This window comes from Molothrus aeneus, chromosome 7 (assembly GCF_037042795.1).
Source record: "Molothrus aeneus isolate 106 chromosome 7, BPBGC_Maene_1.0, whole genome shotgun sequence".
In the NCBI taxonomy this organism is placed as follows: Eukaryota; Metazoa; Chordata; class Aves; order Passeriformes; family Icteridae; genus Molothrus; species Molothrus aeneus.
In genome coordinates, this window is record NC_089652.1 from 38,814,607 (window position 1) to 38,832,538 (window position 17,932).

At 38.9% G+C, this 17,932-nt stretch overlaps 1 protein-coding gene across 1 annotated transcript in view; it reads right to left on the bottom strand.

Annotated features, from left to right (window-relative positions):
* Nucleotides 1–17,932, bottom strand: part of BAZ2B (bromodomain adjacent to zinc finger domain 2B) — a 111,538-nt gene that overhangs the window by 32,091 nt on the left and 61,515 nt on the right. Inside the window, exons 6-14 of the mRNA XM_066554002.1 lie at nt 17,069–17,467; nt 14,240–14,846; nt 12,788–13,069; nt 10,411–10,471; nt 9,764–9,872; nt 9,397–9,498; nt 4,425–4,635; nt 3,395–3,487; nt 3,218–3,279 (exon numbers count right to left, since the gene is read on the bottom strand). Of these exons, the coding sequence (XP_066410099.1) occupies nt 3,218–3,279; nt 3,395–3,487; nt 4,425–4,635; nt 9,397–9,498; nt 9,764–9,872; nt 10,411–10,471; nt 12,788–13,069; nt 14,240–14,846; nt 17,069–17,467 (1,926 nt within the window). The remainder of the gene's footprint in view (nt 1–3,217; nt 3,280–3,394; nt 3,488–4,424; nt 4,636–9,396; nt 9,499–9,763; nt 9,873–10,410; nt 10,472–12,787; nt 13,070–14,239; nt 14,847–17,068; nt 17,468–17,932) is intronic.

Below are 17,932 nucleotides of genomic sequence, written 5' to 3' on the forward strand. Positions count from 1 at the left end.
AAATCAAAACAGTGCAGAAGTTGAAAGCATGTGCTACACCCTCTCACAGAATGACCAGGTTGGAAAAGACCTTCAAGATCATCGAGTCCAACCCAGCCCCAACACCTCAACTAAACCCTGGCACCCAGTGCCACACCCAGTCTTTTTTTAAACACATCCAGGGATGGTGACTCCACCCCTCCCCAGGCAGACCATTCCAGAACATTATCACCTTTCTGTAAAAAACTTTTTCGTAATATCCAACCTGTATTTCCCTTGGTGCAGCTTGAGGCTGGGACCTCTTGTCAGGCCTGGAGAAAGCAACCAATCCCCCCTGAGCAGAGCCACCTTTCAGGAGCTGCAGAGAGTGATGAGGGCACCCCGCGTCTCCTTTTCTCCAGGCTGAGCACCCCCAGCTCCCTCAGTGGTTCCTCACAGGGTTCGTGTTCCAGACCCCTCACCAGCCTCCTCTGGGCACGCTCGAGCATCCCGAGGTCCTTCCCAACCGGAGGGGCCAGACCTGGACACAGCACTCGAGGTGAGGTCTCACCAGTGCTGAGTACAGGGGCAGAATGACCTCCCTGCTCCTGCTGGCCACGCCATTCCTGATCCAGGCCAGGATGCCACTGGCCTTCTTAGCCAGCAGGGCACACTGCCGGCCCATGTTCAGCAGGCTGTCAGCCGGTACCCCCAAGGTCCCTTCCTGCCTGGGCACTGTCCAGCCTCACCTTCCCCAGACTATAATGCTGCAGGGGGTTATTGTGGCCAAAGTGTAGGACTCTCAACTCCATAAAGGTTAGAGTTTATAAATACAGAACAAACTTTTCAGCAGAGATCAGAATAAAGAACTGTCTAAAGAACTATCAGAGAAGAAAGTACTCTGTACATTGAAATAATGAATTTTATCAGGTTACACATCAAGAAGAAATATGATGATGACAATTTTGATGACATCAAGGATTTGATGCATTTGACAATTTAAAAATTCTTGCTCCCTAGACCCCTCGGAATGTAAGGACCACTTGAAAATCACAGTGTGCTACTTTTCTTTAACAAGTATGGGTTGCCTTGAGAAGTGGACAGCTTGAAACTGTCAGGATCTACAGAAGAGCAGACTGGCTGAGGCTGGGAGGGACATCTGGAAGTCACCTTGTCCACATCCCCCTGCCCCAGAAGGGTCGCCTAGAACCAGTTACCCAGGACCACATCCAGGCTGCTGTTGAAAATCCATGTGCGAGGCTCCACAGCCTCCCTGGGCCACCTGTTCCAGTTCTCAGTTGCCATCTTGGTGACAAACTGTTTCCCAATGTTCAGAAGGAACCCCCTGTCACTGGGTATTTCAACTACTAAGTCACCTCTTTGCAACCTCCCCTCAGGTACTTAGCAATATTAGCAAGATCCTCCTGGGCCTCCTCTTCTCCAGGATGAACAGTCCCAGCTCTCTCAGCCTTTTCTAATATAACTCATACATGGTAGAGTGACAGCTTCAAGCTCTGTATCTACTACAATGAGCACTATCATAAAAAAAAAAAAAAAAAGGGAAATATTTAAACAGTTACCAACAAGAATTAATTGTTATCTATTAAGGGAATATTTAAGGTAGCCTGAAGTAACACCAGTTCTGGTTTACTACTCAAAAAAAAAAAAAAAAGAAGCATGTCAGGATTTAATACCTGGATTTCAAAGATGTGAAAGGGCTTACTATTTTCATTTTTTTAACACCTCAACATGTCACAAAATCACAGAGCATGCTGAGCTGGGAGGCATTCATCATGATCATCGATCCAACTCCTGGCCCTGCACAGACACCCCTACAATCTCACCCTCTGCCTGGGATCATTGTCCAAATGCTCCTGGAGCTCTGGCAGCCTTTGAGCTGTGACCATTCCCTGGGGAGCCTGCCCAGTGCCTGACCACCCTCTGGATTGGTCAACCTTTACTCTGATACCTAGCCTAAACCTCCTGACTCAGCTCCAGCAGTTCCCTCAAGTCCTGTCACTGGTCACAGAGAGCAGAGATCAGAGCTGCCCCTCCAGAGTTTGTTGAACACCACAATGAGTTTACCTTCAGTCTCTTCCAGACTGAACAAACCAAGTCCCTCAGTCACTCCTCTTAAGCCTTCCCTTCCAGTCCCATCCCCAATCCTCGTGGCCTTTTTTGGATAGCCTCTAATGGTTTATTGTCCTTTTTATATTGGGGTACCCAAAGCTCTCCCCAGGACTCAAGGCGAGGCCACCCCAGTGCAGAGCAGAGTGGGACACACCCCTTCCTTTCTGGCCAGCAAAGCTGGGCATGATGCCCTCCAGGGCAAAGATTCCCTCCTGGGTGCCAGGGCACTGCTGACTGACACCACACTTGCCATCAGCCAGGACTCCCAGATCCCTTCCTGCAGCTGCTCTTCAGCCCCTCATTTCCCAATTTATAAACACAAGCAGGATTGTCATTAATGTATTTGAAAAAAATTTTTTCTGTTGTCCCCGATAATTCTGGCAGCTTAAACTTCAACTGAACTTTGGCCACATGAATTTTCTCTCTACACTGCAAGCAGCATCTCTGTCTTCTTCCCATGTCACCCATGTCACTTACAGGAAAACCAATACTAGTACTTTTTCCAAGTGTTGGGATGCTGAGATCATATACAGACATTGAGGGGATGCAGTATGTCCAGAGCAGAAGGGCAAGAGAGCTGTGGAAGAGGCTGGAGCACCAAGAACAGCTGAGGGAGCTGGGAAAGGGACTCAGCTTGGAAAAAAGGAGGCTCAGGGGGGACCTTCTTGCTTTCCCAAACTCCCTGACAGGTGGGTGCAGCCAAGGGAGGGTCAGGCTCTGTTTCCTGGAACAAGGGACAGGACAAGAGGAAATGGCCTCACATTGTACCAAGGGAGGTTTAACTTGGATATTAGGTAACATTTCTTCATGGAAAGGGTTGTCGAGCTCTGTCACAGGCTGCCCAGGGCAGCGATGGAGTCACTGTCCCTAGAGGAACAGTGTTGAAAGATGTGTTGATGTGGCACCTGGGGACATGGGTTAATAGTGGATTTAATGAAGTTTAGAATTTTAATATATTTACAATTTTAATACAGTAATTTTAATACACTGTGTGCACTTTAAAACTAGATTTAAAACATACGCTTTGTAATCAGGATACTCAGTAATTTACGAAATATCTGAAATACACCTTACTGACTGATAATGAAAACATCATTTAAAGAGCTTATTTAGCAATTGCATAATTTACCTGTTGCTTCATTATCTTTATCTGCTCCTTTTGCTTTCGCTTTTCTTCAGCTGCCATAATAGCTAACAAACAAAAGCAAACAATATCAGCAGAACACGGCAAGAGACAGGTAATTTTTCATAAACACTTTTCAAAATAATCCCCTAACATGCACAACTTTGCACAAGTAATACTTACCTTGCTGTTTTTTTGCTTCTTTGGCAGCTCGTGCTTGTTCCTGCTTCTGAAGCTTTCTCAGTAGCTTTATTTGTGCTGCTTGCCTAGCTATTTCTGTTACAAAAAGAAAATATTAAGTTCATAAAAATAGTGCTGTCCAACAATAAAGATACAGTTCATGTTCCAGAGATTTGTATGTTGAAAAGACAGAGCAAACAGAGGATTTGTTTTGCACACACTGGCATCTACAAAATTTTTCTATGAACTACCATTAATGGCACATCATGTATCAGTAACCATGTGAACAGTGCAAATGAACATGGATACTTTCTATATAAAACAAATACTGGTTGAGGAGGGAAAATTATTTAAGTGACAGAATTATACCAATAATGCTGGTTCATTTTAAAACCATTTTCCTCTTTCTTCTAAAGCAGAAAACATTTGCTTCAAAACTACTAAATCAACATTTTATTCAGAAAGCATGGAATTAGTTTTCCTTACAAGTCACCTCAAGTAATTATGCAATAATTTCTTAACAATGAAGTAAGAACACACTCACCTGGGTCACATGCCTCTTTCCTGTGTCTACCTAAAGTCAGCCATTCTTATGCTAATAAGTAACCTCCTGAAGCATTCCACTACCCTGTGACAGCATTTCTGAAATTTGAATTAACTGTTTATGGACGCACTCACAGAAGACAACTGCAGGAAGGATTTTCTGGAGATTGAATTTAGCTTCCTTTTCAAAGGACTGAGGTCCAGGACCTGCATGCTTGAACTCCCCAAAACACTTTCAGCTTCTTGTGCAGTAACTACAGAGTAAGCTTTTAGACACGTCTTTAAATATGCACTTCCTTCTTTAAAACCTATACTGATAAACCATTTACTGGTTTATCAAAAAGTCTTCAATAACAGCATATAACAAATGCCCAAAATAAAATGCTGTATACTAATATCCTAGTGAGACAAATCACTCTCCTATAGGAAAAATATTAACTCTTTACATACTGATACCCTCTCTTTGTGAAAATATGAACACAGTTCTTACCTTGAGCTTGGAGCTTTCTCAAAAGCTTTGTGTCAGCGTTGTCCAGAAATTCACCGCTTCCAACATTGGGAGGTCGGCCCTTGCGGCGCCGGGCCCTCGACTCCTCTCTGGAGTGCTGCCTGTCGGGGTTGGGGGGTCGTCCTCTACGCCCCTCCATAGCTCTGATACGGGGAAGGACTTCCTCTTCTTTCAGAAGACACCACTGCACACCCTTTTAATTGACACATTTCACAAAGAAGTATTACAAACACAGATTAAAATAACCCGGAGTCTAAGGTGAGTTACAGATGTTAAATATGCAAGTGCTGTGATGTATTATTTGGGCAGGACAATTTCTTGTTGATGCACAGAAGCTATCTATGGAGAGACTATCACTAAGAACTTCTATAAATTCCACCACTAAGAAAGATTTTGAAGATTATTCAAACATATACAAAGTTTTCACCTAGTAGATATGCCATTACTGTTATTTTTAATTATTTCTCATTAAATCAAATTGTTCAACCCTTTCTAAAGGGCAAAACAGATTTTTCCTAATTATGTAAACTCAACAACTTCTGCTTTCATATAATATTATGAATAATATTCTGTTTTCATATAATCCACTGTTCAACATGAATGAAAAAATGTGTCAAGCTATGAGGTGCTGTTTTCCAACAGAGCGTGTTTACAGAAATTCTGGCATACATAACAAGCAAAGGCAGTAATGTATTCTCAAATATTGCTTTTGAGTGTTGTAGACCTCAACAACTGAGCTGAAAAACCACAGATGCATTTTAATCCTCCAGTTTCAGTTAGTACAACTGAATTCTCCCCTCATTCGCTGCAAAAGTTTCTGCATCAGCTTGAATCAATGAAAAGTACCTTCTAAGCATCCACATATCTAAAGCTACATGAACTATATTCTCTAACCAAACAAAGCATGCACTGCAGTATTTTGAGCCATCATGAAAGCAGATTCTAAAATAGTTTCTTAATAAAAATAACCAAGTTAATCCTCACAAAGGAATGGCTTTATTTAGCTGGCCACTGAAACTAGAGTTTATTGTGTCTACTGAGCAGAAAATATGTACCGTCTAGGTAAGCCTGTTTAATTGAGCACCAGTATTTCAAAATTTTAACCTCTTTTACCATTTCCCCAAGTTTTTGACAAATGCGGCAAAAATCTGCAAGCTAAGCATCCTTTAGGACTTCTTTATAACTTGCCTTAAAAAGGCAAGGTTTGCAAAAAGTTTTGAAAATGTCTGCCTAAAGCAAGAAGAAAAGTTGGTATTTAATGAGTTTTTTAAGTTACCAGTTCAGAAGAAATAGATTTAGAGTGCTTTAGTTTTCACACTTATATGCACATAAACCCTAAAATCCAATTTACTGTACCACAACATAAATGATTACTGCTTTTTCTTTTAATTTGTCTTTTAATTATTTCTGCTCCTTCTTCACAATTACAAAGGTTTTGCATAACTTCAGCGGAAGAAACGGCAGTTTGTTAATGAGACATTCAGATTTCAAAGGAGTTATCAGTATCTGCAAAGACACTTATCTAAAGTCTGAATCATTCCCAGTTAAGACCATCCCCAAAGTACAAGTCACATTTGGTTTGCACACATTCCAAAGGGCTTTGTTATTAATTATGTTCTGAAAATGCACTGTTCAGAACCAAAACCGCACCATTAATGTGTTCCACATCACCATGCACCACCCCTAAGGACTTTAACCCAAAATATTCACCTCCACCACTTGACTAGAAGTTAATTCTCTTACTATCTTGAAGAGTACTACTTAAGTGTAACTTTTATTTCTCTGCCTAGTACTTGAATTGCAGTTTATCACAGGTTCAGTTTATTGAGGTAGATTTAATACTTGTACTTATGAGCTACACCAACTTCCAACCTAGAAAACCTAATCTCATAAAATGTACATGCCAAGGGAGGCAAAACAGGAATCAAAGAAGAGAAGGAGAAGCAGTGATAGTTCAAAAAATACCTTAGAATGGCAATGGAGATTGCTCTTGCCCTGTATTTGTATTTTCTGCAGTTAATGATACTAACAATAATTAATATGCATCACAAAAAGTAAGAGGTCTATCAGATCACTAGCACCAGAGACCATGTTAGTTATTACATTTTCCTAATGCCACCTGAAAGAGAAACTAGAGGCCATCAAAGGAAGTGAGCAATGGTTCAGTAAGCAAAAGGAGCAGGTGCTTCAAGGGATGGGAGAAGACAGTTTAATGCCCTGTCAAAGGCCATTGCAGATGCACAAGTTTTCACAAGTTTAAGAGAGGACAAGACAAAAATAGTCCAGAACAAAGCCATAAAGGGTTAAGCAAGAGTTGATTGACCATCTATATTTTGTGCTCAAACAATTTTTAAAATCTAACCCGGAATACATTTCTATTAAAAGAATGTACAGTCAGAATGTTCTATTAAAAAAATGTACAAAAACTCTGGGTTTTTGACATTTCAAATATAAAATACAGGGGTTGTGCCTTAACATAGGACAATCACAGGCTTCCATAAAACTGAAGCTTTGCTACTCAAATATTAGAGAAAAATGGGAATAACACTGTGAAATGTTGTGGTGCATTGTTCAAACTAATCAAAATAATAACTTTATTCAATTTCTCACCTTCAAGCATCTACCCATGTACCACAATACTGTGCTGCCACCAGGACATTTGCCAAAAAGACACCAGACAACTATGCATGAAAGCAGAACCAAGTTCAAATCCTGTTAATCAAGCTAATGAACAAAAACACAGGCACTTTGCAAGAAGCAAAAATCCACTTAAATTTCAGATTAGATTTCTGGGGAAAAGTTAACAACATTGCTTTCCAAACTGAATTGCAGAACTCAGAATAGGACAAAGACTCCTATACGTATTACTTAAATTCATGAGGACCCATGTTTATTCCATCAGCCCATATCACATTCATATCAATCTTTCTAAATCACAGCAGTTTAAAGCTTCCGAGTCCAGTCACTGAATTTTCACATTTGCCAAACTTCAATCATTCTCCTAATCCTACTCCTTTGTGGCCCACTTCTGACAGATATGCTTCTGTTACAGTATTCAAACACTGCTTTGAATAACCCATAATATTTGGTGGTTTGCATACCACAAGAGAGAAACACAGGCACTAATAGAAGCAGGAAATCCTCGTGCTTTTGCCTTGCTATAGGTAAATCTTTAATAATACTGATTTAGCCTTAAGGTAATTTTTTTCACATCTTGTTTCATCTTAGAGCTGTGTGAAAATTAGCCCAGCACATGTTGCATGTCTCAAAAGATGACAGAAAAGTATAACAAAGGAAGGGAAGAATAATCACTAAAGGCTATACAGAATAATTGAAATTACCACAAAAGCAGAAATAAAAACTTCTGGAATTACCTCCAGACATCCATGAGGATATGATTATCATATATTATTTTGAATCTGGATGATTCAAAACACTTTGGTAAAGAGGGTGCAAGCTCTTTTTATAAAGTATCAGTACCACATACTGTTTCACTAGGCAATATTATCAGCCTGAGTGTAACTCCATTGTTTTGTAACTCATCATTCACACATAAAATGTAAACACATCTTAGCACGTTTGACAAAGCTGCCCTTGGTCTCTTTTTCTAATAAGAAAACTTCTCCTTTGTCTACCCAAGTCTCAGTGGAACCTATCAAAAACCACATCAGTACAAAGTTCATGACGATATGTACAGCAAACTAATGTTCACATTGCTAGTCTTGCCTGTAGAAATCTTCCCCTCACACTGCCTTCACTCTCAAGTTTTATAAATCACAAGGCAAACTGCAAATCAACTAAAGGGAGAAGACAGATATAACTAAAGAAGGGGACAAGACTAATGAAGTTATACAGGTAACAGACAAAGAAAATAGAACAGGGCAAAAAGAGAGCAGATATCCTGCCATTACAGTACATCACAGTAAAATGAATTATTTCAGTCAAGATGTGCAGGTACATAATGAAGTTCATAACTACAGTTGTAACTGTTGAAGACCAAACATGAAGCAAGTTTAGCAATGTTTTAGCCTGTAAACCAGGAAGCACCACCTAGAAGTAGCTGCTTATCATGAATTCAGTCTTTAATGCTTTCATTAAAGACATTCAATTTCATTTCACACTAACATTACATACTTCTACAAGGTATTACAAGAACATCAGGCTTAACTCAAACCTGAACTCAAGACTGTTGAGAGCTAGTAACATGTTCAGAACACTTACACCTTAAAGAAGCAAATACCTTCACTGAGAAAAATAAAAAATTTTCATGCACATCCTGAAGAAATGGCAACATGGCCAAAATACAGTAACACAGCATGGCACAAACACAGTAACAATTTCCTTAAAATTTTAGTTTTACTTATCCTGGTATGGTTTATCTACACACCATCTAACAGTTATACCACTGTACGGCATAACTGGTATAGTTCTGCATCCCCCTCTGTAAAAGTGTCATGCTTTAGGATGCACAGAGTATTCTTGATACAGGAGACACCTGTATATAAATATGCAATTTACATAAATATATATATATAAACACACACATACACACATACATATATTATGAACACACTAACAGAGTGGGATTTAACATCTACACATAAATTACTATTGATACGAGGCTGTATACAATAAAAGAAGAAACAAAGTCTTAATTCAGAAATACCTGAATGCTAAGATAAAATACGCAGCTCTGAGTTTTCAAACTAGACCAAGCCAGGCTCAGAGCTGATCATTAAAGCACCCTCTGGGCAAAGCCACTGAATGTGGTTCTCAACACAGCCCAGGATCAAGCTCTCCATGTCTCAATCTAACTGCTGTTAAGAATACGTGCAGCTTTTAGAAATATTTAGCTAAAAACAGGTAATGCTTCAGATTGTAGCAAAAATTACTTTACCTAAACTTAAGTTAATGCTCCTTGGATCAAAAACTTTACTTTTTAAAAAGTGGATACCTGCGGTCCATCTCTGGCTTCATAGAAGTCACCCACTCCTATTTTTGCACTGAAGCTGAAATTGTCCCTTGAGATATCCATTATTCCATTTCTGCTGAGATACTGAAAAAATCACATATTTTTCCACTTCAGCTTGTAAATAATTACAACCCAGCTTTGATGCACAGCTAACTTTGTGACTGTAATGTTTTGCATGTTCTGTCAAAGGGATACGCATTTATAAGACATCAAATCAGTAACAGACTGAGTTACATTACACCTCACATCACAGAAAATAAGTACCTCTATTGGAGAGAAAAAAATTACATATTTTAATTGCAAGCATGCTTACTAACATTAGAACACAGAAGTTAAAAAGTTAATGTACCTTTACTACTTCAGGATACTGTCTCAGCTTCTTTCCACAAGGTGCAAAATATGCTACTTCTCCTTGAAGACGACCACCAAAGTTTCTTATTCGGGTTTCTCTTTGCCACCTAGAGTAATATGAAATAGTTGCATGCAACAATACACTTTTTAAAAAACAAGTAATTTGTGTCAATTTAAGAATTCTACAAAAAAAGGAAGAGGAAAATGTGACTAGAGTATCATAAATCAAACACATCAAACCAGAAAATTTTATCATTTTAGTAGATTATCCAAACTAACTAAATATATGAATTTATTTATATCAAGTGACTTACATATTACCAGATTTTAAGCAGCTTAGAACTATACTTTAGGGAGTTATTTGGAGTCTATGTCAGATCAGATCATTAGGATTAATTTCCAAAGCAAAACTGCTAAGAGACGGGTCATGTTTGCAAAAGAGCAAATTTAATGCACAAAAACTAACACATGAAATATGCTGACACTTTTTAAAGAGATTCACAGTCACTGGGAGTCAGAAATCTAAATTGCTGAAGCCCTCTCCTTAGTATTCAGCCTCAAAATTTTTTAAACTCATTTCTTTACCAATGGATTTTTGAAGGCATTATGTCCCTCTAAGGAAAGTCAGATACATACATAACGTACCCATAATCAAGAGGAACACGCAGCTCCCGTTCATCTGCTACTCTTCGTCTTTTTGAAATACCTAAAACAGAATCATTGATTAATACCTAACAGAGCTTACAAAAGAAAACATGTCCCAAAAATGTACTTTTTATGTTTCTATCCCCAAAACAAAAGAGAACTGTTTTCCCATTCTTGCCATTACCAAGAAAACTAATGGAAGTGTTCTTCTGAAATACATTTTCCTCTAAGTTCCTGTAACCTCATCCTCTGAAATTGTAAATAGAAAACTCAACCATCCCATACCTATCTGCTTGTCCTGTTTAGTGTTCTCAAATATTGTTAGTTTAATTCCTTGCAAGCCTGTTTTTCTAGACAAGATAATGTAGAATTTTTTTCAGTGAAGAAGATGCAAATAAAAACACACTTTACTTTTAAGATCCATATTCTAATAGGTTTAGTCTTCCTAGAGCACTGCCTATAGACTGCAGTTAAATGCCAAAGGCAGAAAATTTTCAGAACTAGTTTGGCTTTCCCCAGTTCAAACAGATGTTGTGTTTGGTGCTTGTCAAGCAACTGAATCAATAGTATCCCAGAGACAACTGCCAAATGTGAGTTTTTCAGTGTGAAAGGCTTTCCTTAGGCCTCTCAGACAGCCACAGGACATGAACTATGCACACAGACCAACTTGTGGAAGATGCACTTCCCAAAAAGGCAGTGTGGACCTTCTGTCAAGAATGTGACACATCTCTTCCCTGGGAAGAGCCGCGGGCCCGGGCCGGTCCCAGGCTGGCCCCGGCCCTGGCTCAGCCTCTCCCAGCCGGGAGCGCCGCGCAGCAGCACAGCGCCGGCTGCCAGGGGGCTGCCAGCAGCTCCTCACAGACGGTGTGACGGGACCCCTCGAGAAAGCACCAAGGACATGTCTGTGCTCAGATCCCAAAATTCAGACACAGGTCTGCCCTCTTAGCCTAACATGAATGACTACTGCATTATTTGGAATGGTCACAGTGCAGGGAAGGAGGCTGCTTTTCCAAATATAAGTGAAGTAGAAAGTCCAGTGCAAAACAGGTACAGAGAAGAGACCACAAGACTCCTTCAGAGACCCTACCAACTCTAGGCAAAAGTTTCACAAAAATATTTTTGTGGTATTGTGTTGATTCTTATTAGGTGATTCTTAGGTGTAGTATTATTATACATAAAGCAAGGACATAAAATTTATTCTACCTTCTACTCCTGTAAATGATAAAATCTGCTATCAGACTTTTCAAAACATCCTAAGTCAACACAGATTCTTGAGAAAAACATCATCTTTTTAATTTACCATTTGGATTACTCCTAATCCATATGAAATCTTTTATAAACTGTACAGTAAACAAGCCTGCTTCTGGGATAAATATTAGGTAGATTACATTATACTTCTTCAAAGCTAATGGCCTTGTATAACATGGAATGAAGCTCCTATTCCACCGAATCCAAATATAAAAAACTATTCATAAACAGATGTCCCCATTTAAAAAAATCTGCTTACACCCATGTTAATAAACAGCAAGTCTCTAATTCAAAGTAAGAAATATGTGATTTAATTTCATTGTTACCATGCAAATAAGAAATGTGACTTTCAAAAATGCATTCTTTACTGTAGCCATAGCAATTTCTAAATCTTACAAATTGTCACCAAATTATGGATTATAAGAACTATATAATATCAGGCAAATGCTCAATGTACTTTCTATGAACTTCTAAAACAAAAAATCTTTGCGCAAAATCCATAAATTCTAATGAGAATTTTGAAAGACTTATTAGAAAATTATGTTCTAATAAAATATGGTTAAAAATTTTGTTGAGGAAGGGACAAAAACTGAAGATTCAGAACATAAACCAGAACATTCAGAAATCAGAAGAATAACTAGTTTAAAATAAAATGGAGAATGCCAAAGACTTTAGAGTTTTAATGTAATCAATATCAAATCTGGATATTTAATTCTATCTCCTCTAAATAATTACACGAGTTAAAATGTCCTTGTCTAAGTGTAATGTTCTAGTCTGGAGAACTTGCAATTTGGCTGACAGATCTTAATGACTGCTGCAAACACCCATGAAAAGATCAGAGAGTCACCCATCAGCCAAAGTCAGAAGGGACATCAAAAGACACCTGATCCAACCTTCCTTGGGAAAGGAAGCTTTGCCAAGATTAACTTGCACCCTGACCAACTGGCATCTGAAAACCTCAAGTGAGGGTGACTCTGCCACATCCTTAGAGTGGCTGTTCAGTGAATCACTGTTCTGAGGGTAAAAACCAGCACCTGGACTATTTTTGCAACTACTTTCACAACACATGGACCTTAGCTATCACATGGTAGTAGTATAAGAGAAGACAGTGAGATACCACAGTGCGTACTTGGCGTGAGGGTGGAGGCTCCTGTCCCGAGGAACACTGCAGGCTGGGACTCAGGACACAAGGCAGCTGGTGCCGAGCTCGATGTCTTGGCTACTTGGAGGTTAAGCGGGGCAGAATGAGCTGTAAGACCGATGGAAGAGCTCTTCACAGAGGATGAAGTTTTATTCAGTTTCAGCGGGGCCTTTTCTCCCTCAGTGTCAGTATCCGATTCATCTTGGTCCTTATCCTCATCATCTTCCTCCTCAGACCCTTCTGTATCTGACTCAGAATTACTGTCAGACTCTGTTTAAAGAAAGTGCGGCAAAAGGCACATTATGACTCGGAAACTATTAGCAAGTACATTAAAGTCCTAACACTTGTGAAGTCTTTTCTCTTATTATGCATGCTTTTTTAATAACATCCCTTGAGTATAAATAGGAGGTTCTAATTAACTACCTAAGCTTTAAAGCTACTACAAATATGACAGTACTAAGTAATTCTGCACAATAATACACTGTTCTTTTGAATGGAAACAGATGAGTGACAGAAGCTGCAGTATCTCAAGACTGTTTACCCCAGAGTGAGCTACAGCTAAATCCTCCCGTTAGACCGGCAGCAGCTGGACACTACCCCAGGAAGGGCATTTCACAGGCGTGAAATCCATCATGAAGAGGAAGAAAACAACAGAACTGGATATGGGCTGAAAGGTGTCAGAATCAAAAGTATGGCAATTTGGGCAAAGGAAGAGTAAGAATTGAGGACAGCCAGGGTAAGGAACTAAAGGTGAGATACGATCCTGAGATAAAAAGATTAGTACAGGGTGTGTGGATGAGAGGGGGAAGAGAATGATGAAGGGTGGAGGCTGGACACAAGGGATATCACCACAAAAGACAAAGCAGTGACTGTAAATACAGTCAACTCTTTAAAACAGGCCTTGTCAGTCCAAATTGCATAGCCTGGTCTGCAGCCCTTAAAACTGTCCAATAACTTGCTCAAGGACTACTGTGCTCCTGAATGAGGCACAGAAACACGCTCTTCTTGCCACTCTTGACAAAGGCCCTTGTTTAGGCCCTCTCTGGCTAGGAAACCTGTTTTGCAGCTGGTCTCTGTCTGTCAGGATCATCAACCATCAATCAGCCTTAATGCCAATCCCTTCCTGAGCACTTTGTCACATCAAGCTGCAGGCTGGGTGACTAATGTGGAAGGCATGTCTCTGACAGCCTTTCCAAAAGACTAAGGAGCCACCTCCCCAGGACAGCTGACCAAGTATCTGAACACCCCAAACATGACTTTTGGACATGACACAATGGAGAATGGGGACATGTGCTAATTTCAACAATATGTGTAGGGCACTGTGGGGGCCATGCTGGCTCAGTATTTCCTGCCCCTATTTTAAAATATGGTGGGAAATGCATGTTTTCAAAATACAAAAAAATTAAGTTTCTGCTTTTCCTATTAAAAAGGTTAAACCACCTGATTGGCTATCATCAGAATCATCTTCTTCATCGTCCTCATCTTCATCTTCATCATCGTCGTCATCATCATTTGAGTCGTCAGAGTCTTTACTGCTGGGGGCATCTGAGTCTACCCCTCTGAACTGCTCCACCACCAGCTTTGCAGAATGAAGGCGGTGTTGTGGTTTTACTGCATTTACTGCATTATTGCTGACTGCTTTATCCTTTCCTGAACCAGGTAACACAGGAGAGGTAGAGGGCATAACAGCTGTACGGTTACCAGTTGGCTTTTTCCCACATGCACTCAAGTTTATTGGCAAAGAAAAGGGGGCACTACTAGAAATGGCTACACTTTCATTGATCTTGGTCTGGGGTTTCGGTTTCGTAGTGAGTGCAAGAGGAGCCTCCTGGATGACGCTCTGAATAACTCCGTTGGGTTGGTGATTACCTAAAAGTGCATTTGTCAGGAATGGGTTAGAATGGTTGTTTTCCAAGGACGTGAGTTTTTGATGAGCTGGTGAACTAGATGTTGGTTTGGGGCTTGACAAAGCTGCGATAACCTTCTTCAGGCTCTTCGACGATTCCTGTTTCTTTAGCTGTGCTGGGAATGTCTGCTTATATTGTTCCTAAAGAAATAAGAAGACAGAGGAATAAAATATGGAAGTGTTTGCTTGTCTTTATTTGGTGTTCAGGCAGGTAAGCTCTAGGAAATTTTAAACATCTGCTAAGCCATTTTTAGAAAGCCAAAAGCAGATACTAGGTACATCAGAAGAGATGAGTAACTACTGGTTACACAAGTCTTGCATGATTTTTTCACTGTAAATCAAGTAGAAAAAGACGAATTGAACTCAAGATGAAGTTGATTCAAATTATGCAGGGAAGTTTTCTCACCTGCTACAATGCTCTAGACAGAGACTTTCATAAAGGTATTAATCATTCTGAAAAAGATCATTTTTAGAAAGATACTTACTACTCTTGTGTATCAGCACAGGAAAACCTCTTCTTATAACTTAATTTAGTGTATAAAAATCCCATTAGTGAATGTACAGCTACCTTTAACAATTTGTTCACTTTAAAGCACAAGGTAAATAAAACACACTAATGGCCACAATACTAGAAAACCAACCGAGGACTCTTGGTATGGAAAAAATTTCTTTAAAAGAATGAGGGAAAACGTATTACTCAGAAATGCTGTGATATGTTAACTGTTTAACTGAAAGAGTACCACTTGAAATTATTCATGTAAAACTTTGTAATAGCCCAGAAATGCATGTAAAGCTTATAGTGTCTTTAGTCTAAAGACTCTTCTAAAGAAAAAAACCCTCACATCATCTTCAAAAGAAAATAAAATAAAATGAATAAAGATGGTACAGTTTAAAAATAATTTAAAAAAATTAAGTCAAAGACAATACATGCTTGGAAGTTACTAATATTTAAAACTGAATAAGAAATTATGAAGATCTCTAAAACAAATATTCACACAGTGTATACCTCCAGTAAAAGTTTAAGAGAAATCAAACTACTAAATGTGTGATCTATCACCAGCTAAAGACTCATAAATGTGAAAGCAGAAGCCTCTTTCAATAGCAAAGACGTTTGTTATCATAATTATAATTTATTTAGCTACTCCTGGTAAGTGATAAGCTTATTTGAATTTTATGTAGTAACAAGAAATTGGAAAGGAAAAACAGTTTTTATCTTCTAGTCTAGCAATAAAAATTAAGGATTTTTCAGTTCCCACTGAGGGCCTGTGAGTTAGCTGCAATCAGAATTGAGTTTACTACTCCTGAATACTACTACTTTAAAACAAAATTTGAAAAAATAAAATAATAATAATAATGAGAATTGCCTCTGTAAATGTATTTTTAATATATTTATTTTTGTATGTATCCTGAGCCTCGATGTTTGTAAAATGACAGATTTTTATTCTCTTCTAATCCCCATTCAAATCTCACTGAACAGAAAATTCATCAGCAGTCACCTTAATTACTATTAAAAAATAAATAAACTGAGGATCTAAAAATTCTAGAAGCCACAAACTGTTAAGACAGACATATAAACTTATTGTACAGTCCTGACCAGTAGAAAGGAAGATAAATTGAAGGGAGGGTGGGCAGGCCCTGGCACAGGTGCCCAGAGCAGCTGGGGCTGCCCCTGGATCCCTGGCCGTGCCCCAGGCCAGGCTGGACCCTGGGGCTGGGAGCACCTGGGGCAGGGGAAGGTGTCCCTGCCACGGCAGGGGTGGGACAGGGTAGAGCTTTAAGGTTCCTTCCAATCCAGGCCTTTCTCTGATTCTAAAAAAACTATTGAAATGGCCATACTGAGTTTCTACAGCTATCAGTGCTTAAATACCTGTCTTTAAAGAGCAAACAAAACTCAACACTACAATGAGCATGTTTGGGTTTTGTTTTTTTTTAATGGGTTTCAGCTTCTTTGTTTAAAATAGGTGATTTCTATTACTTTGACTTGAAACTATCTAACTTGAAAGAAAGTGAAGTCATGCTTACATACTAGATAAGTGAAGTATTAAATAAGCATTTTCACTGAACCTAGAAGCATAGGAAAAATATCCAGGCCACACAATTTACTTATTTTGATATTTACAATTTTCTTTTTTTGATATTGATTTCAGATGCACATTGTTCTTAAGAGATGCATGACCCACACAACCTAGTTCATTTACACCATTCAGAAATCCAGATCAACTCTAAAAACACTAACTCCCATGATTATGAAAATATATATACTTATAATTTTAATACACTATATTTAAAAGAGTTTGATGGCACAATGTTATGCCTTTTTAAGCAGATGACACAGGTTACAAATAATCAAAAACTTCACTCACCCGTTTAGATCTAACATCGCTGGTCAAAGTGATAGATTCTTCAGAGGTATTTTTATTCCCTGCTTTGAGGAGATCAGGGGAAGGAACTATGAGTTTTAAATAGGTCTCCTTTTTGGCTTCATGTACCAAAGACAAAGGTTTCACGTGAGGAACCAATCCCGTAGACTGTATTACACTTGTGTGTTTGTTCACAGATTCCTCCTTTGCCTGAGAGCTTTGAAAAATAAACGGAAGCTGCTGTGACAAAACCTGAGGCTGCTTCTGCTGGGACTGGAATGATGAGTGAGTCTGGGAATCAGACACAAGAGGTATCTGCTGGTGTGTTCTTTTTTCTTGAGACTTGTCCTGTGACTTCTGTCCATCGGTTTTTGCATCTGTTAAACCACTATGCATTAGCACCTGCAAAATATTTATTTTTGAGTGTTCATTACATAAGTTAAAGATCCTTTTAAAAAGGCTAAACATATGATCAGTCTTCCTGAAACAATTACACTAGTCTTGGCAGAGGATGAATAATAACTTTTAAATCAGTCTTGTAATATATTTATTGTTCATTTTCAGTTTTTTCCCTCAGATAGTTTCAGCATGTTACAACAATGTTTACTAGAGAAGGAGGAGTATTAAACCATGGTTGTTCTTAAATGTATTTCTGACTGTAAACCTAATAGGATACCAAAGATTCCAATCTTGCTGTTCTTCTACTAGGGAAAGGTAGGCATTCTACTAGGAAGAAAGTAACTGCCAAAGCAATACCCACAATGATATATTTTCAATTCACTACCTGCACACAGTACTTAATTTCTTTGTACTTCCTACTTCATAAAAAAAAATAAGTCTACCAACTGTAAACTCCCTGTAAAGAAC